Source organism: Anas acuta, chromosome 1 (assembly GCF_963932015.1).
Source record: "Anas acuta chromosome 1, bAnaAcu1.1, whole genome shotgun sequence".
NCBI classification, from domain to species: domain Eukaryota; kingdom Metazoa; phylum Chordata; class Aves; order Anseriformes; family Anatidae; genus Anas; species Anas acuta.
Window position 1 is genome coordinate 81385957 of NC_088979.1, and position 27495 is coordinate 81413451.

Genomic DNA, 27495 nt, shown 5'->3' on the forward strand with positions numbered 1-27495 from the left:
TTTGTTAGTGAAACAGTTTTTATTCAACCCTCAAAGAAACACAACTGACATTTGTTAACAGCTCAGCCTGATGAAGCTGCGTTTGATTACAGTTTTCCTGCATATATATAGATATATGTACATACACATATCTAAACAGATGCTCTGAAGCATTCAGAGAACACTCTTCTGCTGTTTCCAGCAGTGGGAAAGAGAGAGTGTGAGTGAGGAGGGCACAATTTGGGGTATTTGTGCTGAACCAGGACAGAGACAGGACTGGTGATGGGCTCAGAGCCAGGGAGCTGCTTCACAGAGGTGGCCACAAAGGATTGCTCCATGGCTGCTGACGTCCTCAGTGTGATTCTTCATGTCTTTGCTCTGGAGGCTGGAGGTTTGCCACCTCCTAAGGACACTGCCACGCACCAACCCTCCTAATCCCCACAACCTCACTCTGGTGTGAGGAAGAGGAGGAACACCTGGGAGAAGGGAATGTCAACAAATCTCCTGATTGTGGTCCCACCACTTCGAATTTGATGGAGTTACAGAAAGGGAGAAGCTGGATCCTGCAAGGAAGTTTATCCAGCACGTTGACTCAAGACACACTATATAAACAAACACACGCAAAAAAGCACAATCATCTCACAAATAAATAAATAGCTGCAATTTGTTTCAGTTGCGTGCTGGCTGCAGTCACCCCAGCCAATCTGCCAGCCACCGTGGAGCAGACCAAGCCGCAAGGAAACGTTGCCAAGTACAGGCACTGCACCCTGGTTTATACAGGATGGCATCTCCCCACAGCCGATGGCAGGGACACACTCAATGCCAGCCCCTCCAGGGCTGTTTGACGCATTGAACGCCTTCCAGCAGGGATGCCCTGAGGAGCAGAAAGCTGCCTGCTCCCCAGGAGGCTTTCCCATCCCTCTGCCCTCGGCTGGCAGAGCATGGGCATCTCACACCTCTACCCCATCACCGCACTGCAGCCGTCCCCCCTCAGGAGGGCAGCTGCAGAGCTGGGCACCCCGGGAGACCACGGTGCCAGCAGGCACTGCCACCTCCTCCTTGTCATAGCAGACACAGAGGGGACAGCCATCGGCCACCAGGCTGCCCACAGCCTGGCAGGTGGGGGGCACTGAGGGGCAGTGCGGGGCGCAGGTGATGTCCCCGCTGGGCTGGCAGGTGCACAGCTTGCGGGCAAAGTCAATGTAGAAGGAGAGGCCGGCGGGGACACGGTTGTCAGTGAAGCCTTGCATCTCGCAGTCATCCTCCAGGTATGGGGGGCAGGCGCAGGGAGGGGCGCAGGGTGGGCAGCAGCCCGCAGGGGTGGGCTCAGAGCAGGGTGAGCAGGTGCTGGGGTCACAGATGGGTGTCGGGGCAGCGCCACAGAGCAGGAGGCAGCCCAGCCACAGGCAGAGTATACCAGCAGGAGTCATGCTGCTGGGGAGAAAAAATAAATTAAAAAATAAATAAAAAAATCAGTGCAGGCATCACACTAGGCATGGGCACACCAAGCCCCTGATGTCCAGGTAATTAACACCCCTATGACTACTTTTTCCTGGGAGATATTTGGTCTTGGACATATGAGGAAACACTGCCATAACGGTGGACTGTGTTTCTCCACTAAATGTGCCAAGCCTTTAGTTCCTGACCCCTTGTGCTGTGCCCTTAGCCACCTGGAAGCTTTCAGCCCATGTTTTCTATCCAACTCGCTCCTTCACCCAGTCTCCTCGTTTCAATTTTTTGAAGCCTTCACTTTGTATGGAAGATTTTTCAGGCCTCAGACCCTTCTCTGCCACTCCTTTCTTTGCCTCCTCCAGTTTTCAGCTTTACATTTTCAAATGGGGATCTCTTAACAGCAGTGAAATCCCATCCCCATGCTTGCTTTCTCCTCCTGGGCACTGCCACTGCCGAGGGCAGGGTACCGCCAGGCAGCTCACACTGACGCTCTTGTATTTTTTTAAGCCTTTTTTTTTTCAGACCAACAGCTTTTCAAGACAAATTTCTATAAGCACAGCCTGCACTTCCATCTCTTCTGCCCCTAATGGAGTGACCTTGCATCCTGCTGCACCATGACCTGCCCACACGGCTGGCACCTCTGACCACCCCAGTGCCTCCTCTGATTACAGTTGTGTCCTTATCTCTGTCCTCTGCAGCTGAGAGCCTCCTCTTGCAAACATACAACTACTTGCAATTACTTCTCAACTTTTCTTCTAAACAAAAATACTTCATTTTTGTTTCATTCAGACTCTACCTAGGTTTCCTCCACGGAGGCCACTTCCAGCCAAACCAAAACATCGCATTTCCCGTTTGCTGGATGCAGAGACGACAGCCTCTTGCTTACCCCAAGCCCCCTTTCCCAGTGATACCACTCAGAGACCCCCTGCCCTGTCCCCCCCCCAATTCTGGGTACCTGCAGCACAGCCGGGATGGGTGCTGGGGTGCGAGGTGTTGCAGACCCTGAGCAGCAGCCGCAGTGCTGGCCAGCAGCACCCAGCCCTCTATTTATGTGGTGAGACCCGGTGAGGGAGGCGGGGAAGCCTCCACAGCACAAAAGGTGGCTGGGCAGGGCTGGGGAGATGTTTATCACGCTGGCTTTTTAGCATGATGTGCTAATGGGCTTGTGCTCCCACCTTGCAGAGCAATGGGGTGAGGAGCAGGGGAACGTGGAGTTTAGTAAGAGCAAGTGGCACATCCCGCACCTGGGATGGGGCGACTGTGGCTGTATGTACAGACTGGGGGGTGAAACACTGGGGAGCAGCCCTGCAGAGAGGGATCTGGGGGTTCTGGCTGATGGCACATTGAACATGAGCCAGGCACGTGCCCTGGCAGCCAGGAGGGCCAGACGTGTCCTGCGGTGCATCAGGCACGGCACTGCCTGAAGGGAAGGGTTGGCCTGCGCTGCTCTGCCTGCTGGGGCCTCGCCTCAAGTACTGTGCACAGTTTTGGGCACCACAATATAAGGACATAAAACTATTGGAGAGTGTCCAAAGGAGGGCTGCAAGGATGGTGAAGGGTCTGGAGGGCACAATGTATGAGGAGCGGCTGAGGTCCCTGGGTTTGCTCAGCCCCGAGCAGAGCAGGCTGAGGGGAGGCCTCATGGCGGCCTGCAGCTCCCTCACGAGGGGAGCGGAGGGGCAGGCGCTGAGCTCTGCTCTCTGGGGACAGCGACAGGACCCGAGGGGACGGCACGGAGCTGGGACAGGGGAGGGTCAGGCTGGGGGTTAGGGAAAGGGTCTGCACACAGAGGGGGGTCGGGCACTGGGACGGGCTCCCCGGGGCAGTGGTCATAGCCCCAAGCCTGCCAGAGTTGAAGGAGTGTTTGGACACTGCTCCCAGACACTGCTGGAGCAGAGGGCATGGGTTGAAGAGGGTGTGCTCGTGCTGCAGGACCAGGGTCTGTTCCCCTGCCCTGTCCTCACTGACCTCCCAAGGCTCCTAAAGCCTGCAAATCCCCATTCCTCTGCTAGCTGTCAGCAGTGCCTCGTACCCCACTAAAGCTGGCCATGCAGTCCTCTCCATCCCAGCCCAGGTGTCCAAGCACACATCGCTCAGCTGCCCAGGGCAGCCGGGTCCCGTAGGGCTTTCTGCAGACAAGGCAAACAAACCCTCCCCTGCAGGTCTGAGGCTTTTTTCACCCCGTGGCGGCAGCGGGCAGGAGAGCAGCAGCCAGGCTCTCTGCTGCAGGGCACGTCTGCATCCCCAGCGCCACAGCACAGGACGAACCCCAGCAGAGGCAGCTCTGACGTCCTGTGGCCAGCTCTGCCCTTCCTACCCTGAGGGCGATGCCGGCACTCGGTGGCTTGTCATCTCCTCCAGCACGTTTGATTTCTGCTGGGTGGAAAGGGGAGCCCTGGGAACGCCTCGGAGGGGCTGGCTCCAGCCCAGGTGGAGCAATCCCAAAATGACCGGGGCTTGCGCTAACCTTTACTCGTTCCCACACTCGCAGTCAGCATACAGGAGCCATTGTAAAACCGGGGCTGACGCTCGGCGGTTACTTCACCCCGTGCTGAAGTGCAGCTGCCTCTCACGTAGCCTCTGCACAGCTGCCAGCCAGCACACAGCGGCACGGCCGCTGCTGGCACCGCTGTTGCTCAGGCTCAGCTGCAAGGAGTGTGTGTGTTGCTGAAAGTTTCTGGACAGCAAAAGTCCGGGCTGCTACCACGTCCTCATGAAGTCCCCTTGGGACGCCAGCCGTGCCAACGAGGTGCTTGCTTAGGGGGCGGGGGTCTGGGTGTTGAAGGGGAGAGGCCAAAAAAGGGGAGATCCCTGCCAAGAGACATGCCCTGGCTGAAGGAAGGAGGGAAACCTCCATGCCTATTGCAGCCAGGTCTGCTACACAGGGGGAACGATTACACTTACAGACATCAGGAAGGGCTTAGCATGCTCTGGGATTCAGAGAGCAGGCTGCCCAGGGCTGTGCCCAGGCAGCTTTTGGAGATCCCAAGGAGGAGCCCCCCCAGCTCTCTGGGCAGCCTGTGCCAGGGCTCCTCACCCGCACAGCACAGAAGTGCTGCCTGCTGCTCAGGGGGAGCCTCCTGGGCTCCGCTTTGTGCCCGCTGCCTCATGTACTGGCGCTGGGCACCAAATGTCCTTCAGTTTGCAGCACAGCTGAGAAAATAAATAAAACACACAGTAAGGTTGATCCCATCAGTCTATACTTTTTTTTTTTTTTTTTTTTTTCCAGACAAATATGGTGATTAACTCAACCAAAAACTTGCAGATCTGATCTAGTGTGTGTAACTCAGGGAACAAAAGACAGCAGGGACACCATTCCCAATGATACATGCTTGAGCATTCTATAATTTAATAAAAATCTCATACAAACTAGATTAGATCCAAAATACGGACCGAGCACTTAGCAGTGGTTGTTGTCCCCTTGTAGCAGTTCCCAAGACTTACGGAAAGACTGCGAAGCTCTTGGCATGTTTTGAGAGCAACTCCCCCAGCAATTCAGCCGGTTCCCACAGCGCTCCTTTCACATTTGATTTCATTTACATTTTTTTGCCGCGGCAAATGGCCCTCCTGACCTTCGTTATCAGTTCCCGGAACACAACACTCCAACAGCAAAAGGAAGATCAGCCTCTCCTTCCCCTTTGCTCCCTTGATAGTGAGCTCGCGGGGTGAATATTCATGAGATGAATAACGCAGGAAATTGGGACGTGGCCATATCTCCCCGCCCTGTTATCACATCCTCAGAACCAGCCTCCCCTTCTCAGGGGATGTGTGGCAGGCCCCAGTGCCACCAGCCCTCCAGGCCCTAGCTGGGAGCTTTCCGAGGGCCTGCAGGTCCTCCAGGAGCTCTCCTTCCCCTCCTGCCCAGCCCCTCGCCCCTCTTTCCACCCCCCATCCCCTGCCCGGCACAGCCTCTGGAAGTCCCTTCCCTCCCCGTGCTTAGTGGGGGTCCACATCCCACCCCACTACACCTCCAGGCTCTGTCCCTCCTTGTCCATGAGGAGGAAGCAGCTCCCTCCTTGCCCACACAGCAGGACCTGGGTTTTGGTGTTTTTTTGCTGTTTCCTGCAGCCCTGTGTGGGTTTTGTCCCTGCTGTGAGAGGTGGCGAGGGGCAGGAGGGTGTGATGTGGTGTCCCCAGCCCTCAGGAGGGCTCGAGCTTCTCGTGTTGGAGCTGGGCTCCAGCCCTGGTGGGACCTCCTCCTCCTCGTGGCAGCCGTGAGGCCTCAGTGCTACTGCCAGCAGACACAGCAAAACCCCAAACCAGGCAAAATCTGGGTAACCATAAACCCCCACCCTATCCCTACCCCCTCGTTACCTCGTCAGCCCTGGGCAGCTCCGTGTAACCACACATGGCTATCAAACGGCATTTCTTTGGTTAGCTTCTCTTTAGTGATACTCTGGGTGGCATTTAGCGGACAGGCGGTTATTACATTACAATTTTCACTGATTTTGAGAAACTATCAGATGGATTAGACCACAAAATATCTTCAGCCGCGTGTTTCGGGCTCAGGAGGAGCAGCTGACCCTGCCGGAGGCACGGGGCTCGGGGCAGCCAGGCTGCTGCCCTACTTCTTGTCATTTCTGCTGACGAAGGTGAGGAGGTCCATCGCGGTGACCACACCAAACACCATCTGCTTCATGAAGGAGCTGCCATTTCCGTTAACTGTAAGCACAGAAAACGCCAATTTAGTGAGAAAACGAAGCAAGAAAGCAAGAGAAAGAAAGCAAGAAAGCAAGACAGGAAGAAAGAAAGCGAGGAAGAAAGCAAGAAAGCAAGCAAGAAAGAAAAGCAGATCCCACAGCCATGCAGGGGCTGTGCCTTAATAAAATTAGTTTAATAAGAAGCAAACCATAACTGGGGTAGCAGTTGTCTCTGCTGTACCTTCACTGAAATGACTGCGGTGGCCTTGGCCAAGTTGCTGGGATCATGTCAGGGAGGTGTCAGCTGCAAATAACACAGTCCTTACCTGCGCAGGGGCCTTGATTTCACAGTAGTTTTTGTCCAGACTCTGTTCTGGTTCTGTTTCTGTCAGCACAAAACTTTCCAGGCCAAACTAAGGAGACTCTTTAGAGCAGCAAGGAGACACTTTCTACTCTGCTCTAATAACACCCGCTGATATCATTAATAAAATAACATTGCAACAATTACTTTATCCGATAAATATTTTCTTAAATGACAATACAATTAGCCACCAGAGTCCACACACAAGACAAAAACCAGGCTGTGAAAGTGTGGGAAGAAAGTAAGAAATACAGGGCTAACCGTGAGGGCGTTAAAACAGCAGCTCTGGAGGAAAAAAATGGGTGTTGTGTGCAAGCCAGAGCAAAAGGCACCGCGTAGAGCTGGCTGATACTGTTTGGTGGATGCCATTTAATGTGTATCAAAATGTCATACAAAAGAGACTTCTGTCTTCTTATGACAACAGAGCTGAGAATGGAAATTCTGCCTAGGAGGGTTGGTTTTTGGTGAAAGAATTGGAAGCGTGCACCAAAAGCAGTTTTGAAGGAAACTCGTTTGGAGCATTTTGTAGGGACGTGAGCTGCTGGGGGCTTCGGGGCAGCAGGCCACAGAGATGCAAGCAGTGGGGCTGGGCTGAAGCCACGCAGTAGTTTTGGAGGCTGCGAGTTCAGGGGACAGCCCTTTGCTGGCAGCCAGCGCAGCACGACGTTGCACGTTGCTCAGATGTTGCTCACCACAGGAATGCTTTGCGTGTTCAATGCGTAAACCCATAAAATCAGGATAATTGCGCCCTTCAGCTCTCGTGTCACTCTAAACACGGGTCTTCTGACCGCTTTTTCGTCTTGCTACCGTTTTAAACAAAGCAACCCCCTCGAGGCAAAGCCAAATCTGTACCTCGGGAAGTTTTACGGTGTGATTGCACTGGAGAGGTGTGTTAGGTTTGCAGAACAGCGGCTGCCACCGTACCTGTTTGGGTCGGGGGAGCAACACGGCGGGAGCCCTGCTGCCATCGGTGTGTCAGCAGCCCTCGTGCTGACGTGCTCCTACTACACGTGATCCTACTGAGCTGGATGGATCCACCTGGGACGGGGTGGCTGTGCACGGGTGTGAGAGTCAATCAAAGCTGCGGGTACAGCTGCTTTATGGGGCTGGTCTCATGGGCAGAGCAGCCCTGTGCCCCTTCCCACCCCAGGCAGGGCTCATACAAGCATGCTTCAGGCTGTGTACATCACTGGGCATTGTACCCCTGACTCCCAGCTCAGGTGCCCAGGCTTTGTTCACGGTCCAAGACATCTGTTTTCAGATTTCTTGACTTCCCCTGGCCCACCAGAGGTGTCTGAGAGCACCTAGCCCCTTAGCAAAGAGATTTGCCCAGGCCTTCAGGGCACAGAGGGAGGAGGACATCTCTTGGCTGCATCCCCTGGGGTAGAAGTGGGAGCAGAGGTGTTTGGAGAAGACGGCAGAGCCTCCAGGCATACACAGCAGAGGGTCTTTAAGAAGTGGGATGCAGAAAGTGTGGTTTCTCCCCTTGCACTTACAGGCCCGAATTCCACCTCGGCTTTATCTAACCTGCCCAAATGCTCCTCTGCCCCTGCCCTCGGGCTGCTAATTCTGCAGGTCTCCGTAACTTCCCCCTTGTTTCCTCTGCTGCCCACAACCAGCACGGCGATGATTTGAATTCAAGGTCAAGAGCATCAGTGGGTACGAAAAGCCTGGGGCTACAAAAGCACAACCAAAAGCACAAAGCGCCCCGAGCTGCTGCCTGCAGCCTGTGTCCACCTTGGTGTCGGGGCAGGTGAACACCTTCCCACCTCCCCGGTTGGGTTTACCTGGGAAACCATGAGACGAGGGGAGGCAATGGGGCTGACGTGGCAATGGGGCCAGGAAAGGAGAGGGGTGAATGAATAGCTGGCAGCTTCAGAGCTTTGCAGAGCTGCGGGGCAGAAATCCTCGCTGCAAAGGCAGAGGGGCTGCACATGTGGAACAGCTGCACTGATCCCTCCCAAGCTCGGTTGGGGAATTTCCCTCTCCCATCTCAGCCACTTGTGCAGAGCCCACACAGCGCTTCCTCTCCTCGCAGATACCTACACTGCATTTGCGTGTGCACAACGATAGCAAAGTGGTCGTTCTCCAGGATGCTGGAAAGCTTCCCAAGGCTGTCTTCCAGGCCAATCTAAACAGGACAGAAAGAGACAGTTTATGTTTCACTTCACACTTAGAGGACAACAGCGAGGAGCCTGCCTCCTGCCTCTGATCCTGGCCCTGGGTGGGCAGGATGGACCAGGATCTGGATCCATCTGTTCTGGGGCGATGGGAGGGTCTGTGGGCAAGACACAAAGCTGCTGTGTGAACCCCACAGGCAGCATTTTCGCAGGTGGTGGTGCATAGGATCACAGAATGGCTCAGGTTGGAAGAAACCTCAAAGACCATCTAATTCCAACCCCCCTGCCATGGGCAGGGACACCTCCCTCCAGCCCAGGCTGCCCAAAGCCCTATCCAGCCTGGCCTCGAGCACCTCCAGGGACGTGCATCTCCTCCCCTTCCCCAGGCATGGCTTGGCCCCAGCGGTACCTTTGAGAACTGGTCGTAGATGACTTTCGTAACGGGGTCTGAGAACTGTGCGTTTCCAGCCCGCACCGAGGTGAGGGTGTTGCTGAGGGTCACCATTCCCAAAATGAGTCTGCGAGGGAACAGGGAGTTTTGCAAAAAGCCAGGCCTGAGGTCAGGCACACATTTTATGTAGGGGCTGAGCTGCTTTTTTTTTTTTTTTTTTTTAAATCATGTTTGAACAACTTTTTCCCATTTGAACGGCCGTCCATGTGACGAGTAAAAATAGTTACCCTGATTCAGCAACGACGGGAGCCTGGTCGTATCCCTTCTCCTGCAGGATTTCAATCGCCTTTTGGCAGCTGACTTCTGGGAGAAGAATGAGAGGGGCTGAGAGATTCAGTTTCTGCACCTTGATGTTCCACCACCTGTTGGAAGACAAATGGCAGCGCCAAGCTGTTACTCGCGGCTGCGTGGCTGCGGGCCTTGCACAGGGAGGCGAGGCCATTGGAAATAAGACCAACTGTGCGGGGATATCCTTTCTGCCTGCCTGCAGAGCTCACACTTTAAGCCTGTAAGCTTAAAGCAGAGGCCGACCAGTTTTACTTCTTTGGTTTGTAGCCTGGAGCCTCAAAATGGATTTGCTGTTCCTCAAGGAGAGAGCCTGACAGAAATGCTGGTGTGAGTTAGGAGGGATGAGCTACACTTGTTTGCTGGGGACCACAGGAAACTCACAATATCTCAGCCCTTGCAGAAAATGCAGGGCAATGTGAGAGGCTGGAGGGGCCAAGAACCATCCTAACCAGGTGTTAGAGGCCTTGGAAATATATAAAGCTTTTAGGAAATATTGTGCAGAAACCTTTGGTTAGAGTGACCCAAAATAAAAGGTGACACGAGGAACACCTGCAGCCCCTAAGTAAGCCTAGGTGCTTTCTCAACAAGCGCCGTTCGCCCAGTTACACGTTAGCTGCCATCAGCAGTCTGTGGTTCCCTGCCTTGAGGGGACATTTTCCCCATGGTGTGCAAGATGGATCTTCAGGACAGAAACTGAATAGACTTTGAGCAGAGAAGAGGGATATCTCGCCACTCAGGAGAGAGGAGCTGAGCTTCCAGCCTTCTCAGAGGGATCTGGACTCGACTGCATTTTTTCAGCAATAGAAGATAATACTTCCCTTTGAAGATAATCGTTCCCAGACTCGGGAAGCTGATTTCCTTAACGCAGCTCATACCGGCGGAAGTTGTCTTACCAAGGCTTATGCTCCTGGACATCATTTAGGAACCCGTTTTTTATCATCCACTTATCATTCACGAACTTGGACCTAGAAATCACCAACAAAGGACGGGTCTGTGAGCCTTCCGCACGCAGCCGTGCTTTGCTCCGTGCCCCAGACCGCAGCACTGCCTCGGGGCTCCCATGATTTTTGCAGCTGGCTGCTCTTAACCCCTTTTAAGGTCAACGGGAGCTGCGAGTGCTCAGGGCCTGCTCGAAGCACGCCAGCTATTTGCTTTCCTAACTCGGCTTGACTGACTCCTGCTCCGTGCAGTCGGTCAGCAATGAGAGGAAATAAACCCGGGCGTCCCAACAGCCAGCCCCTGTCGCTTATCACCGCAGCAAAACGTTTCTCCCTGTTGTTTGTTTACTTTTTTTTTTTTTTTCCCCGTGAGCTGTTTGAGGGGAAAACAAGAAACTCACATGTAGTTCCTGACGGAGTCGGGCAGGATGACGACGCAGCGCTGACCCTCCTTCAGGTCCTTGGCTGCCCGCACGGCGACGGACATGGCGCTGCCCGAGCTGCCGCCTGGATGGGTACCCAGAGGAGAGAGAAAAATGTTGGGAGAGGGAGGACAGCTGGCCTCAGGGCCTTGTAGGATTTTTGGACATGAAAAGACTGGGTGGAGACTAAAGGGACACGTCTATGTGATGGCTTGTGGCAACAGGCCAAGGGCTGAGAGGTGCAATACAGGGACATCCATCCAAATGCTGCCCACACCTTTAGGTGAGGAGAAGGCTACGCCAAATCTAGAGCTTCTGGCCAGCGTGTTTGGCCATCCAAGGTTTGCTTTACATGCATTGTAAAGAGTGAAAAAAACAAACCATGAACATTACATTCATGCTTGGAATACCAGGCCAACGTGATGGGAAGACCTAAACCCTCCCTGCATGTGTGTGTGTGTGCACGCATGTGGTGTGCTGCACGTAGGGGCAGCAGGGCCCTGCTTTACAGAGGCAATTCTCCCACTCGAGTGCTGGAAGTGAGAGACATTCCCCTATCTGTGTGCCAATTACGCACTGCACTCAAGGCAGCACGTATTTTACAGCAGGTTAATTAGCACCGGGTCACATTTTTCAAACCCATGATGAAAGTCCCTGAAAAATGCAGTTCTGGGAGCATGAAGCTATTCACCAGTTATAGCTGAGTTCAGCGAGCGGTTTCCATTGAAACACGGTGAGTCTGAGCCTGCTAGGTTAAATCAACACAAGAAACTGCCTGATCTTCCTCAAAACCCCCAGGATGGGAGTGCTCAGGAGTTTTTCCAGCTGTAACCACAGGCCCGTAGCTGCGTATTGTCTGGTCCTGGACACAAACATGTAACTATCTGCTCCGGGACACTGATGCCGTGTAGAGGCTCTTTGGGTATAGGCAGGGTTTGCCTGAGGGCACCTGTTCATTTTGGAAAGCCCTGGGGATCACTTACAGCTTGTTGGCACGGGGAGAAATACTCGGTAAGAACATCTTACACTTACTTTACTTACAAACTTTCCCGGTCCAAACCTGGCACCTCTAGTGTGGCAATAGTTCAAAGACAGAGAGTACAGCCTCACAGAGTTGTTAGTGGTGGGACAGTTCTAGTCCACCTGTCCTGTCCTGAATCCTATTAATCCTTCTCTTCAGTCCATGTAACACTATACCAGGCAGAATTAGGCCTGAAGATCCAGTTCCCTGTGCAAAAGTGTTACAGCAAGAGGAGAGTTATTGCTTCTATAATTATTGTTGCCGAGGAGCCAGATCCCAGACCACTGACTCACTGCAACACCTCTGAAGTCTACAGCGGCCTACACACCAGCTCTGGATTCAGCCGTTCAGCCCCGTTAGCCTAGCAGGCACAAAATGCAGAGAGCACCTACCCCTGAAGTGTTTTGCTCCCAAAGCAATTAAACAACGAGGTTAAAAAGTTTGTCGAGTGAAGAAGAAGCTGCTGTCACTGATGCTTACCGCACAGTAATCCCTCCTCTCTGATCAGCCTGCGAGCCATGAGGAACGAGTCTCTGTCGTTGCATTTATACCACTGATCAACCACCTGAAGAGAGAGCAAGACAGTAAGCAAGTAAGCAAGGCAGAAAGCGAGACCTGGAAGTGCTATTTCAGGTTGTGACCCTCTGATGAACGCAGTGGTGCTGCTGCCTACAACATCTGGCAGCTCTGAGCTACTCTGAGCACTTGATGAAAACAAATGGATCTGTCAGGGCATCCCGAGCCTGGAGACTTTGTTTGTGGGCAGCTCCTCCAGCCTGTCCAGCCAGCATCCTTTCCTCGGGGAGAGAAAGGAGTAGGCTGGATGCAAAGACAAAGCTCAGGCAGAAGCCTCTCCCCACGCAGCTACTTACAGATCTGTCCAGGACAGTAGGGATGAAGTCGTGGCCAATGCCCTCCACCTCTATGGTGGTGTTGTTCGTCCTGTTCAGCTCACAGGGCAGAGCGACGATGGAGCCGTCGGGGTCTACGCCGATGATCTTCGAGGGAAGGAAGCTTGGTTAACCACAAAGGGAGTTCAGAAATAATCTCGTGACTCAAACCAAAAAATTACCAATGCCCTTATCAGCACCATTTTTCTCCCTGCGATATTCACTAATACGCCTACCCACTGGCAGCGTGGAGATCTCTAGGACAAAAAAAAAGTACAGTTTCCCCCTAGCTTTTTAAACAGATAGTGTTCAGCTGCTGCGGAAGTGGCTGTGGTGGCTTAAAACGTTATCACACCCCAGGTGTTTGTCATCACCCCGTTGGCAGGGGCTGCTACTTCCAAAGCTCAGCCCTTACGAGCGAGAGTGACCGGAGGGTTAGTCTTGACTGAAAGCAGAGGCAGGAAAACCCAGGGGAGCCACCGTTCCCAGTGAGCAGCCCTGCCTCCTCCAGCTTACTTTGCACTCTGGGCACTTCTCCTTCAGCTTCCTGGCAACGCCGGTGACGGTGCCTCCCGTGCCAGATCCAATCACCACCATGTGGACCTTGCCTGCAGGCCAGAGAAGAGAGATGTGAGAGTCAGCACGGCCTCCAGCACTGTCTCCCTGTTGTCCAAGCCTCACGTCCCTCAGCTGCTACAACAGGCAGCTGGCCCTTCCTCAGCACAGGGGGCTGAAGATGACCTCCAGATCTCCCAGTGGTTTCCATGATTCCTGCATGCTTGGCACCTGCTGGCTGAAGGGGGAGGGAGGATCTCAGCCCCACCAGGCCTTTCAGACCATACCGTGTTGAGGCAAAGCGTGCAGATGAATAATGGCACGTAGCAGTAGCAGACACAACTTGGCAGCTGGTGCTAGCACCCGCAGGGGAAGATGCCAAGGCTCTGCACCGGCACAAGTGTCAGCCAGGTGCAGCCCCACTGAATTTGGTGAAATGGTGTAGGAGCAGAATCAGTCAGGCCTTCAGAGGCTTGCGATGCAACTACACTGGGGGAAAAGGACTCACAACTCACTACTGGCTGCCAGGAGGAGCAAATCTAAATGGTGTAGTGGTGGGAAGGCTAAGTTATGATCCGATTTGATTTGCAAATGGGGTTGCAGGATCAGATGCAACCTTGCATGCCCCGATGGGTATGTACTCCCCTGTGGGTCCTCCCGGGACACCTCGTACTTTCAGCTCACAGGTCACAGAGATGGATCAGCTGAGCAATGGGCCCTTCCTCCTTCAGGGTTTTGTTCACTGTTTTGTTTCTGGTCTCCTCCCTTGGGCTTTTGAAAGCAGAGGCCACAACAGGTAAGTCCTGCAGGCTTAGGTGGATCAGGAGCGGCCTGTGTGAAGTTGCCACACTGTGCACCAGCATTATCAAGGGTTCCTTCCCTTACAGAGGCCCTCTTTGTTGTTTCTACACCTTTAGATGAACAAACTAGGTAAAACAAGCCTCTCGTAGAGGGCTCCAGCCCTCTGCACACCCTCGGCACGTAGAAGCAGCAGCGCAAGCGGTACCTTCGCACTGCTCCAGGATCTCCTCGGCGGTGGTGTCGTAATGAGCCAGGGGGTTGCTTGGATTTCGGTACTGTTTATTTCAACAGAGAACAGCACGAGTTACTGGGGAAAGCCTAGGTCAAATACCGAACTAGCAATAGCTCCTGACAAGCCCTGCCCAAAGCATCCAGCCGCCCCCCTCCTCTCCCTGGCAAGGGCTGCCAGGTCACAGGTAATGCCTCCTCTGTCACCATGGAACAGTTTCCTGAGGACATTGAGGATTTGGCCGCGCAAAAGGCCTGGAAGGCTGAACGTGCCCACAGACATCCAGCCTCTGGTACACAGTGCTCGCGTGGTGTCCCATATTCTGCATTTTGTGGGACCTGGGGGGGGTTTAAAGGCCTAGCTGCTGGAAGCAAGACAGTCCTTCAACATTTCAGCTATTGCTTAGAAAGAAGCATTATTAGCCTTCTCTGATGCCTAAAAGAAGCTGAAAACACAGCTGCACAATACTTCCAAAAAGCTCAGAAAATAAAAAAACCTTCCCCCTCAAATGTAATTATTATTTTTTTCAAATATCATATCTATGATTTTGAGAGCAGCTTTGTCATTTGTGGCACTGGTGGCTGGCAGTGCAGTCAGTGAAGTGTCTGGGCAATGTGGGCCAGAGCAGTTGTCCTACATTTCCAGGGGGATTTGCTGCAGTGGGAACCCAGGTAGGGCGCTGAAGGGTGTGCAGCCCCACGTTCACACCGGTAGGCTGGGGAGGCTGCTTCTGGAAAGCGTACTCAGGGATTGAGCTCCCTTTTTGTTACCAGGAAGGAATGGTTTTTAGACACTGTGGGGGTTCCCTACTCACTGTAGGGATCTTTTCTGCAATGGGGTGAGGCCAAAGGGAGAAGCGTGTTCCTCTGCAAGAGCAGTGCTGCAGGAACTGATGCCGTGAGTCACCAGGGTTTGCCCTTTTGGGTAGGGAGCTTATTTCTGAGGCAGGAGGGAGGCTGCTAGGCTGGTGTAAAAAGCGATTTTTCAGGTCAAAGTTAAATCTGAAGCAATATGAGGAGCCTTTCAGGTGTGCAAGAAAACCCAGCCTCCCCCACCTCCTGGCTTAGGCAGAAGCGTTACAGGTTTTGAGGTGCCCCTGATTTTGTTTCTGCTACCCTGTGCCTTACAGAGCAGCGATTAAGTTTCATGTGCCATAAAATGGTGACCCCACAATGATGAAATCTGCCTCCGCTGCCAGTTTGAGCAAAGCCCCCCAACACGGGCAGACTCGGAGCACACGCTGCGAGATGTGTTTGGGAAGGGAGTCTGCGGGGCAGCTGCGTTTACCTGGTCCAGAATGTGCGAGTTTGGGATTTCACTTTTCAGCTTCCAGGCAACGCGAATGTTGGACTCCGGGGCATCGAAGCGGGTGCAAGGGGTCCTCACGATTTCAACGCCCAGCGCCTTCAGGATATCGACCTTTTGGGGGGAAGAAAGGAGATGTAAGGCAAGCGATCCCGTGTGGTGCTGGTAATCCGAACCCACGCACCCATGGCAGTGTCAGATGCCAGAGCAGCTTCGCATGCGGGAGACATTTAGCATTTGGAGCTGCAATGCCCAGCACTCGGTTATGTACCACCTCTGACATCCTTCTGGCACCCAGCGCCTCCTGGCTGGAGCTGGCACACGGGTTCCAGCCTGGCCTCGTGCCCTGTCCTACTTGGGGACAGGCTGGGGACACGGAGGAGGTAGGTGACACTGTGCTGCTCTGCTCCATGGCACCTGGGGAAGGGGCAGAGGGAAGCAGGGCAGGGAGCAGTATCGGGGAAGCAGCTTTTGTATGTGCTGTGGTCTAAGCGGGCGAGGAGGAGGTCTCAAAGCTCTCCTTGCCCCGAGTCCCCTTGTGGGAAGGAGCAACTCCCATAAATCTGCGGGTATTAATACACTGAGAGGTGTGGCTGCTGGGGCGAGAGGGTGTCAAAGGAGAAGGGGGGCTGAGTGCCACCACTCCTGGAGGCAAAGCCCGCGGCAGCTGCACGTGGCATCTGATCCAGAGCGAGCTTAAGTAAGATTTAGGTTGAAATGAGGGCGGTGCTTTGGAGAAGGGCTCTGTTCTGAGCCAAGTCAGGGGCCAGGGCTGGCTTCACTGGTGGTTGGGGGACAGTTGGACCAGGTGATGCTGGAGGTCTTTTCCAACCGTAATGGTTCTGTGATTTTATGAGCTCAGCTGAACAGTTTGTGAGACTTTTGCTCCCCACAGTGGTGATTTCTGCCATCCCCAGGGCAGCAGTTTCACCTGATCATCAGCTCTTGTGCAAAAAGGACTTAGGTCCACCAGCTTGAGAGCGCATCTCAGAGAACCTTAAATGTCTCTCGGTTAAGGGAAATCGTAGCACGATGGAGAGCATCTCAGCGTGCTTTTTTGTAGTACCCTACAGAGCTCTGACCTTTTCCATGCTCATCTTCTCCGGCAAGACGACGATGCAGCGGTAACCTTTCACTGCAGCTACCAGTGCCAGCCCGATTCCTGGGTTGAGGGGAGGAAAGGGAAGCGTTTGACAACAGCATTTTGGCAAGGCCCGCCGACACGCGTGCTCTCTCCTGCTTCCCACGTGCCTCTCTCCCACTGGTGAACACCACGTGGGCATTTGCACCAAGCTACACCTGAGGGCACCCTCCGTGAGTCCTCCGGGATGTCCCTGCGGGGAATGGACGGAGCCACACAGGGCATTTGGAGCAGCGTGTCCCCACGGGAGGGCACGGGGAACACTTGCAGGGAAAGTGGTGCTGCCCCAGGAACGGCAGCAGTGTGGACGACCTCTGGAGCAGTGCCCAGGGCACAAAAAAGCTTTCACCAGGGGTCCTGTGCAGGCTGCACAAAGCAGGGATATTCCTCTGCTGTCCCTCGTCCTTCCCCACAATCTGGTGCCTGAGCAGGATGACAGTGACAATGGAGGGAAAACAAAACAAAACAAAACAAAACAGATTTATCTCCCAGCCCATCAGGGAAGCCCTCTGTGGGAACCTCTGAATATTCAAGATCTTCCCATGCAGAAAGCAGGTGGGGTTGCCCCGGCCCTCAGGAATTTCAGGATTTCAGCCATGAGACATCTCCGCACTCAGAGGCTGCCAGGAGGGAGGGAGGCGAGCTGAGGTGAGGACAGAGCCGGAGCCACAGTGCCTCAGGCTAAGTGGGAAGGAAAGCACATTGCCCTGGGGGAGGTGCAGGCAGCTCGGGCTGTTCCCAGCTGTAAGGACTCCTCAGATCTCTGTGCCAAGCCCTCGGAGGTGCCAGGCTGGATGGGGCACACCAACATTTCCTACCCGTGTTCCCCGAGGTGGGCTCGATCAGCGTGTCTCCCGGCTTGATGATCCCCGCTCTCTCCGCGTCCTCCACCATCCTCAGGCTGATGCGGTCCTTCACGCTGCCCCCCGCGTTGAAGTACTCGCATTTTGCCACTGGGAAGCAAAGGTCAGGCTCCATCAGGGACAAGCTGGGGGCACCACGCTGCCTCGTGGGCACTTTTGGGATGCGAGTCTCTTAGTTGTAGGGGAGGCAACGCCATCAGGCTGACAAACCACCCAGCTCCGTGAGCAGCCAGAGCAACGGGGGGGGGGGGAATCTCAGTGATTATCACTGCATTTTATAACGCAGACTGCCAAAACTTCAGCTACACAGCTCCGGCCTCAAAGGCACGGAGATGACAAAGTAATTGCATCTAATCTTAACTGCTTCCTCAGGGCTGCAGGGCTGCAAGCCTTCGTTTCTTTGCTGGGCACGAGGCTCTGTGCTGACCCACACACAGCTCAGGAACACGCAGCTGCTGTGAGTATCCTAATTCTCCTTCCCTTGCTGCACCATGGGAGGGAGACACCACCCCAGAAAATGGGGCTCTGTCTCGTTCCCTGGCTTGCCCAGTTCTGTCTGCACCAAATAACCCCCAAGAGCTTGCCCCAGCCAGCCATTGTCCAAGGGGAAGGCAGCTTCAGAGAGCACAGACCTCTTCATGAGGACATGTGCCCTGGGGAGGCTGCTTACCCTCGGGGTTCCCTACAGCCAAATAAGACTGTAAGTGCCTGCTGTGCTGTTTTATGGGGTGCGAGCACTAGCCAAGTCTCTCCTTCCTACACCATGACGTGAAACTCGTGAACCTTGATGCCTCTGAGACCTCTCTCTTTCTTTCCAGGCTGGCTGAAATTAAACGGGGTTAAAAGGTATAGGAAAGGAGACTGAGAAGTCCATAGAACAGAAGCAGACTAATTGCATCATGCTTATTCTGCAGGACAGCAGGCTAAAAACCCTTGTGTGAGCTGTCACTCCTGCCTCAGAGGCAGTGAGAGAGGACTTGAGCCCTGCTGGAAAACCTGGCACGCTGGTGGCCGATACACCCAGCTGCCTGCAGCCCCTGCTCTTCTGCCTCCAGCTGTGCTTCGGGATCGTCCCCGGGGGAAGCAGAAAGTGAAATCCCCGGGGGCAGTGCCTGGCCCAGCTCCAGCTCAGCCGGCAGGACACACACCTGGCCCTCCCCGTCTGCTCTTGCTCTCCACTGAGCCTCTTCTGAAGCCCCCACTGATGCTGCCCCTCAACCTCACCTCATGGCCCGGAAAAACCTGGTGGAAAGGGGAAACTCACAGAGCTCACACTTGAGCCCATAGGACTTCCCGATCTTGTTGACTCGGACCATTGGGGTACAGCCAATTTTCTTCAGGATGTTGGGCAAGATCTTTGTTTCTTCTGGCCTGTATGAAAGGATAAAAAAAAAAAAAAAAAAAAGCCAAATCAGGGCAACTTTTTATGCAACATGAACCAAGATAAAACCTGAGTAAGGTTACAGCAAGACCACCAAGAGACTCCTTTTTTCAAGAGAAAAGATGTCCTTTGACAGGTAATGTCAAAAGGAGCTGGTTGTGGTCTTCCATCACTTACCATCAGTTATTTATTCCTTTATGTAAAAAATAATGTAGTTATTTTTCAGGGCTGTTCTGAAATGCCTTGCTCTACAAGGCCTGAGGGCAGATGTGTAATTAAGTGAAGTGAGAACAGTAAACAAGCCTCAGGATCTCACACAGTTGGTGAGAAAGCCAGCAGACCATGCACAACACGTGCCTCTTCTTTCCTCCATCCAACCCAACACAACCTCTGCTGTTCATATTTTCATCCATCTCTACATCAACCTTTTCAGTCTCTAACTATCTAACAAGCAGGGGTCTCTCTCAGCAAGGTCTGCTCACCAGCATCAATCGACTGCTGCATTTCAGAGCAGGAAGGACCACCACCTGGTCTGGAGAAGATACTGTGCTGAATCCTGCCTGAATTTCATTCGTGAACCTGGCAGCTTTTTCAGCCAAGGACTTGTCACACTCTCGGTGTTTGCCAGCGTGTGCCCACAATACAGAAACGAAATGCCAGTCTGGATGCTGCCTTTCGCAGATCTGTGCAGCCCAGCTGTGCTCATCCAGAAGCCACGTCCGCGGTGACACATCTCAGCTTCACCTGGGGCAAGGCAGCAGTGCACCTTTGCTTCCAGCACAGCCTCGTTACACACAGCTCAGAGCTTTGCCCCGCTCCTGTGGGCTGAGTTGTTAATTCTGCCGTGAAGCAGAGGACTCTGGATTATTTTTTTTTTTGGCAAATAATTAAACTGAGTTCTTGGATCAAGGCAATTCAGCCTCGTGGTTTTGTTGGTCTCTGTCGGATGCCAGCAGAAGCCAAGAACCACGTCATAGCGATTGCAACCAGAATGAAAAAGCCTTGTTTGCCCAACACATGGCTGAACGCATCCTGCCACGCAGACAGGGAGCTGGTGTCCTTGAACTTCTTAAAAGAAGGAGGAAGAAGATTGATGAGGGCCGTGTTTATTGGGGCCACAAATGTATTGCCCCTGGTCGATAGTCAGCACGTCTCTCTCCGAGCGGGGTGACAAACCCCCACCCCCTCGCCGCTCAGCTCCCCTTTGCACGGCTCTCGCCCACTATCATCCCTTGAACCTTGAACCCAAGTTATCCTGGTCTGCTATCGCGGCCAGGCAGATGGCTGTCTGCTGACAGAAGGGCCATGTGATGCTGGGATGACATGCTGAGTTACTTAATGACACACACACGCACCTCCCCTCCGGGTTTTGCAAGAAGGGTATAGATGCTTCTTGCCCTGCGAGGGGACAGGGTGGCGTTGCAGTGCAGACGTTTACATCGCACGCCCAGAAATGATGGCACATTGCACGTGTGCTCTTGCCTCTCCCTCTGTGGAAAGTGTTACCTCTGCTGAGTGCTGGTAAATTCGGGGCACTAACTCAATAAATGAGCTTTCCCCACAGCTGAGCCATTTTCCATCTGCCCTAAAAGCGGCTGAAATGCTCAGTGGTTCCAGTGGGGCCGAGCCATGGCATGAGGAGGCACCAAATTTTCTGCAGTTTCTATCAAATTCCTTCCCTAGTGACTACCATATCTTACTACAACAATAATGCTAGCACAGTCAGCTTCATTCCCCAGCTAGGTGAACGCTCTGTGTGTGCCTGAAGGTATCTTTGGATAGCAGGATCTGTGGAAAATGCCTTTGGTGCTCCTAAAGGATAGTGTGGGGGTACTCCTGTCTTGAAATGGTCGCTATCAGTTCAGCATAGCAGTGGACAGTATATATATATTATTATTTTTTTTTCTCCAGGATTTCTGCTTTTACTCATTGCATGTTATTCCATAAAAGGTCCAGAGGAAAAGCAGTCCTGGCAAAAAAAAAAAAAAAACAAAAAAAAACACGTAAGTGATCCTTTCTGTAGCAGGTCAGAACTGGATCCAGGACTATCAGAACCACTCTACCTCTGCATCTCTCAGAAAACGTAAATAATTAATATCCTTAAATATAGTACCACCTTGCCTTCTTTCCCTGGTACTATCCCCTTCTACCTCGAAAAATCAGGTTTCACATGGGAATTACAGAAAGCCCAGAGATTTTTGCCATATCAGCTGCCATCCAGAGCAGGAAAGACAAACAGTTTCCCTTCCACATGTTTCTGCAAAGTGAAATGGTGATGTCCCAGTGCTGCATGACTCCTGTCTATTTTTATCAGTGCAGCAGACTACACGTCAGTCCCTGCCCCAGTGATGCCACAGGGGCCCACTCGGCCTGTTCCCATCCCCAGGGGACTGTCCTGATGTTCCCAGTGCCCTGCTGCTGGAGATGCCCTGCTGCACCTCTCACACCCCACTGCTGAATCACTAAAAATTGCTAAATAACGATGTTATCCTGCTCAGCATGGTAACAGAGGAGGGAACACAGTTTGGCTGAAAAGATCTGAGCCTGTCCTGAGGCGCTATCTGCACCACTTGCCCTGTGTGAGTGACTGGGTTGACACTAAGCCTGTGGAGCCCACTCCTCCTTCGTGGGCCAGACTTGGGGGCTCCTGAGCTTCACAAGTGCTGGTGGGCCATGCTCCAGCTGTGTCCTACCTTGCACGTGGGAAAAACTCCCCACGCTGGCTCACAGCTGGCAGGCATTTATGCAGAGCAGCGCCTCACCTCCACAGTTCCTCGCATAGTGGAGCTGAATTTGTGCTTTACATCTTTGGCACAGCAGGGACGTGTCCGCAGTTCCCCTGACATTTATAGGACAGCCTTATCTTTAATAGCCTGTCTGCGTTTGGTTTGCAGGGCCATTAAAGCACCTCTTGTCTAATCGGGGCTCTTTGTCAGGCTTGCCTCACCCTGGGAGGAAATCTGCTGCTGTGCGGACAAGAACAGGCTCAGAGCAGCCACCTCGCCTCGCGCTGCACTCTTGGGTCACTTACACAGTGTGGGCAACCTCTGCGTGTGACATTCCCTCATTAATTAAAAGCCCAGGCCCTGGTAATCAGTTTTTTATGAAAGTGTCCAGCCACCGAAAAAGGACATTGCTAATATTTTGAAGTCTTTCTTCACGCTGCGTCAGACTGTTTGAATGAACGAGTGTCGCTGTGAGCGGCAGGCCTTTGGCTGGTGATCGCACAGCTGTCACTGCCTTTTGTCATACAAAGGAACGGCTGTGACAGCTTTGGGTTGTAAGCCTGCAAGGATGTTACAGCTGGGAGAGCCACTGCCGCATCGCCACGCGTGCCTAGCAGCTGGCAGCACCTTCACTCCTGCTGTTGAGCACCAGATTTCACAGAGTCCATTCTGCAGAAGTGTAGAAGTCCCTGGTTGAAATCTACCTCTGAAATATGTTCATCTTAATTCTTCTAAAGCCAGATGCCCCAAACTAGCAGATGCTCCCAAATGTCTGATGGAAAACACAGAGCGTAACAATAATGCTTCATCTTCACAAGCTGACATCGAGCTTCCTGCACGCTAAAATAACCAGCACGAAAGAGTTACTTACAAGGGTATACAGGAGTGTGGAGACTTGTTGGCAGGCGTTGCAGCTGTCCACATGCACTTGCTGGGCAAGTTGGGAAGAATCCATGAGCTGTCGGCTTTGCATTCCTGACTTCCCATACAGCTGCCGTTCATGAGCAGGCAGGCATTGGTCATCTCCTGTGTAGGGGAAATAGAGCCCCACAGTCACCTGGAAGGAAAAGCTTGGTCGGTGGGCACCTGTGTAATAATTCCTGTGTAATAATTGTCGAAGGCAAGAAACAACTTCCACGTTTGGGTGTGAAGACGGGATGGAGAGCCTGCTTGGGGCATCCCTACTGGCTGTTCAAAAACCCCGTTCTACAGATGAATTAAGTGGTGGAAATTGCTCTTTTGTCACATGTCCAGCTTTGGTGTACTAAACCACATATGTAGTAAAACATGTCCTAACCACCGTCTCCAGTAAATCTTCTCCTGTTCAAATGTACGTTGAATCACAGAATGGCTTGGGATTGAAGGGACCTTAAAGCCCACCTGGATCCACCCTCCTGCCACGGGCAGGAACACCTCCCCCCAGCCCAGGCTGCCCAAAGCCCTATCCAGCCTGGCCTTGAGCACCTCCAGGGATGGGGCACCCACAGCTTCTCTGGGCAGCCTGTGCAAGTGCTTTCCAGTACATTGAAGCACCTCTCCTCCACCACTAGAAAACATGGTGCTCTGTATTTTATCATTTGGTCAAGAGCAGGTTGTTGTTGTTGTTGTTGTTGTTGTTGTTTGTTTGTTTTCATCCTAGCAATGAAGAAACTGTAGATAAGTCTACCCTGTAAATAAGCTGAGAATACTTGTACTGTGGTGTTGGGCCTCGAAGAGATGAAAAGACCCCTCTAGTCCGGCATACAAGAACATTAAAAGTTAAAAAAAAAAAAAAGAGAGAGAGAATAAATAGAAATAAAAAGTCAAGGAAGGACAACAACGGTGTTAGGAGGTCTAGAACAATTTCTGTAATGTCTGTATGAAAATGCTTTAAAAAGAGCAGGATTCTTCAGGCTGAAAGTGAGACAGGTGGCTGTAAATCCTGGTGGATATGTGGAAGGTGAATGAGAAACACTTTTCTGCTTCTTAGCGTTGAATAGTAGTCAAAATGAGAGTGTCAGGAACAGCTATAGGAGCGAAACAGGCAAAAGTGGAATTAGAAAAGGGCTAGTCAGGTTCACAAAGGTGAAGTTCATTAGTGGCTCTTAAACACACTGGCCTTAATGGTACCTGTGCTCTGGGAACACCCTATATGTGGAGAAAAGGACAGGTCTGGTTTTATAGTTTATTCTCAGTGTCTGCTATAGTTTCTACTGTTATGATCAGTACTAGTAACAGGATAAAGGGTTACATGGAGCTTTGATGTGCCCCTTTATGGTGTGAGCTTCTGTGGAGTGACCATCTATGTATTTAATCAGCCACCTTCTTTTGCTAAAGAAACTAGCCACATGCAGAAAAGAAACATTTTTGGTAACTGGGACTTTCTTTTCTGACTTGTCCACAGAATGAATTGGCCCTGATTCAGCCTTCACTGAATAAAGGGACCTTACGGCTCGGTAGAGTCATGCTTGGAGACTTGCACCCAGGCTGACTGCTGCACCTACAAAGCCCTGCTGACTCACAACAGCCAGGCAAGCAGCCAGCACACTGTTATGGCTGGCTCCTGGTTATCTAATTAATTTGTAGCTCGACATGTAAGCCCAAGGGCAGCCTTAATTACCATTTCTGCCATCCTCCTGTTTGCTTGCTTCACCCGATTGCAGTCACTTCTTTTGAAGTAGCCCAGCAGGTTTATCTGAGGTCAGAGTTGTGCTTTCCCAGCTGCTTCTCCACCAGCCAGGAGGATGGGGCTGGGGTTCACTTTTTGTTGGGGTGTTCCTGAAACACAGAAATATAGCATTTCAACCAAAGGCACTAGGAATTCTCTGAAGACGGAGGTTAATAAATGTGTGGGGTTACCTGGCCCAGCCACCCCAGCATGAAGACCACCACCAGGCATGGTGACCCTGACATTAAGAACGAACTATGGGGCCTGGCAGTAGTGAGGGCCCAGCTTCATACCCTAAGTGTGCCCCTGTGCCTCAGATTATGAGCACTTTGAAGCACTTGAGAGTCCACATTGTCAGTCAGATACGACCCAAGGCCCAAAGCAGGCCTGTCACCTCCTGGGGGGGGGGCAGGCAGACATCGTGCCACCTCGTGTGGAACCAAGTCAGCCAGTTGCAATGCACTGGATGTAGGCACACAGAGAAAATTTGGGTACAAAGAGCTCATCCTGAGCTGGTTTATCCTCTTTTCTCAGAAAAAAAGGCCCCTGCAGGGACCTAGCACCCTGAAGCCATTTCTGTTCCTCAGGCAGACGGCTGGCACCTGCTCCAGCCCCACAAGGCAACAAGGCCCCAGGTGCACAGGGCAGACAGGTCAAAATGGTTTGGACCCTGCAGTGGGTCTGATAAAAGCAGTCCTTGCAAACTTTGCCTCTCCATGTTGTACCCAACCACCACCAAACCTGTAGTTTCTTGGGAGGGATTAAAGGGGAAAAAAAAAAAGTAATTTTCCTTGCAAGCCAGGATTTGTGTCAGCCTTGAGAGTGTCTCCCCAAGCAAATCCTTATTTACCTAATGCATTAACTGGGAAGGAGCAAAAGTCACTTGTGTGGGTAAAGAAGAGATAAACTGCAATTTATCAGGGGGAGTTTTAGCATGTTTTCACAACTGAGGCCTCTGTTTACCAACTAAAATGTTGGAAATAAGATTTTATTAGTATTATTATTATTTACTGAGGCCCGAGTATGCCCTTCTTCACCATTTTGTGCTAGGGTTGAAACACAGGAGAGGCTGAAAGTTTTAGCTGCTACAAAACAGCACAAGGTCTGCTTTTTGGATCCTTCCCCTCTTTGTGGGTGTTGATCTCCCTGTCCTGGTGGGTGCTGACCCCCAGGAGGCTGGGCAGTGGCTGCTGGGCACAACGCAAGCCCCTGTCCCCTCCAACAGGCCCTGAGGCAGAGCCCGGCTGTGCCCTCCTCTCCTCAGGCCAAGGCCAGGAGATTTTAGGGTGATGTGTTTATGGGAAGAGCTGGTGGACATCATTAAGCACACGGAGCTGTAGGGATCACTGGAGAGGACCTGGTGGCACTGACCCCCTCCGTGGAGAGGAATTATCCAGGTTTGCATGTCCAGTTTAGGTTGGTGGTCCCAGAGACTTTGTGTTTCAGCTAAGCATGTGGGGAGCCACCACTACCCATTTGGCTGTGGTGAGACAGCACGTGCAAGACTACTGCATGGAGGGAATGACATTATTGGTATTCCACTTTTTAAAATAAGATCACATTCTACTCATTATGTCCAGTTCCCTTGCCATCTAATACATGAAAACAGAAAGAACGGGATTTTTCATTTATTCAGTCACCTGGAGTAGATTCAGACATAGTTTCTAGATGCCCAGAGAACAAAGAAGCAAGACCTGCCCCTTGACTACGTCAATGTCTACATTCCTTACTGCCAGAGGATTTCTCATTTATCTTCTCAAAGGCTGGTTAATTCCCTGTGCAGTGCTGTAGGACTCAACAGATACCCTACCAACCTTGAATCATTCTAAAATCTCTGCACAGCCATGCCCGGGGTCTGGATTTGTAGTTAAGATAAGAGACATTTAAAGCCACTGCGCTTCTGAAGCAAAACTTAAAAATTGAAGCCTGAAGCACAGGAACGCCCAGAAAGTCTATACGAGATTGCGGACAACCTGAAACAGTACCAAGAGATCAGCAGAGCCTGACCTTCCCTGTATCTTTCTGAGGCCTTGACGCAACACCAGAGGAGTAAGCCACTCCTCTGCTGATAGATTCAGCGGCCTCATCCTGCTACCATGCTTGCTCGGTGAGAAGCACAGGCAGGAAGGGGGATGGGACCACTGTGGAAAGTCTGACTGCAGCTGGGGATTGCTGAACAGAGCAATGTCTAACACAAACATCTCCCCACACTGCTTCCACTGCAGTTTCAGGTCACCTTACATCGCAAAGCAAAGGTATGTCCTCTCCTGATTACCAGAATTCTTACCTATGTCCCAACAGTCCTTCTAAGCCCTGCCTGAAGCTTCAGCTATTATTTGATTAGCTGTCAAATACGTCTGACCTGTTGTAGGTGTCTTGTAACGGCCCCGTAAGTCTCTTCAGAGTGCAGGACTTCCAGTTAGAGCAGCCTGAGACGAGACAGAATGGGGAAAAGATAATGGAAATATCCACTGGAACTGGGAGGCGGTCCAAGCGGCAGGGCACGGTTACATGTAGCTCTGCAGCTGCTGCCACTTACGGAAATTATATGACAAAGAGCACAAGCTAATATTTATAGAGTACTTCACAGATAAGAGATTGTGATTATTAGGTTATCAGACTGTGCTGATAACTTCAATAGGAAGAATTAGATACTTCAAAGCAGTCTGAAGGAAAATAACTGAGCAGAGGAGAGAGTTCATGGAAATTTACTCCATTCAAAGCGAAATGCAATTTTCTTGATCTACGTTAAAGAAATGGTATCGCTCTCACTGAGCGAGACAAATGCAGCATCAGTTCAACAGAATCAGAGAGGCACCTCAGGAGGTCCCTGGACCTGCTCAAAGCTGGGTCGGCGCTGGGCACAGACTCAGCACTTTGTCCTCTTGGGGCCTGCAGACCTCTGAGGATGGAGACTGCATGGGCTCCCCAGACAACCTGCTCTACTGCCCAACCGGCCATGCAGCACAAAGCCAGGACCTCCCTGGCTTTTAGACTTAGCCAGATCTTGCGCAGACATTCCCTAGATCACCAACCTCCGAAGAGGCTGAGAAGCAGACGCTACCAGAATCCTCTTCTCAAGCCTTCCCGTGATAACAACGTTACCTGGTCAGCAGGCACAGCTCCCGTGTACTTTGCTATTATAAAAGAAGCACGTTCAGTAGTAGATAAGCCATACTCACCGCCTTCAGTGTATTGGCTGAGTGCTTTTGCTGTGCTTCAGCTGTGAGTTTATATGTGCCCTGTGATAGCAAACGCCAATGAGCGGCAGTAGCGCGCTCTGTG

General features: G+C 52.2%; 1 protein-coding gene and 1 long non-coding RNA gene across 3 annotated transcripts; one reads left to right on the forward strand and one right to left on the reverse strand.

Annotated features, from left to right (window-relative positions):
* LOC137857903 (cystathionine beta-synthase-like) lies at positions 1-27495 on the reverse strand. 2 transcript variants are annotated; one of them, XM_068685083.1, is made up of 19 exons: positions 27393-27456; positions 26573-26639; positions 24163-24320; positions 22435-22589; positions 18721-18827; positions 17412-17546; positions 16535-16614; positions 15435-15566; positions 14124-14193; positions 13079-13170; positions 12545-12670; positions 12153-12237; positions 10631-10736; positions 10185-10256; positions 9231-9365; positions 8962-9070; positions 8479-8563; positions 3899-6093; positions 1-1410 (listed from the first exon to the last, which is right to left on the reverse strand). In XM_068685083.1, exons 3-18 carry the CDS (start codon positions 24172-24174, stop codon positions 5996-5998), a joined length of 1599 nt encoding a protein of 532 aa, XP_068541184.1. In that variant the 5' UTR covers positions 24175-24320; positions 26573-26639; positions 27393-27456; the 3' UTR covers positions 1-1410; positions 3899-5995. The 2 variants fall into 2 exon arrangements, with proteins under 2 accessions (XP_068541184.1, XP_068541191.1); XM_068685090.1 differs by lacking the exon at positions 26573-26639 and having other exon boundaries at positions 27393-27495.
* LOC137857913 (uncharacterized) lies at positions 15565-18890 on the forward strand. The gene is made up of 2 exons (XR_011097373.1): positions 15565-15835; positions 17837-18890. It is a non-coding gene; the product is annotated as an uncharacterized lncRNA (long non-coding RNA).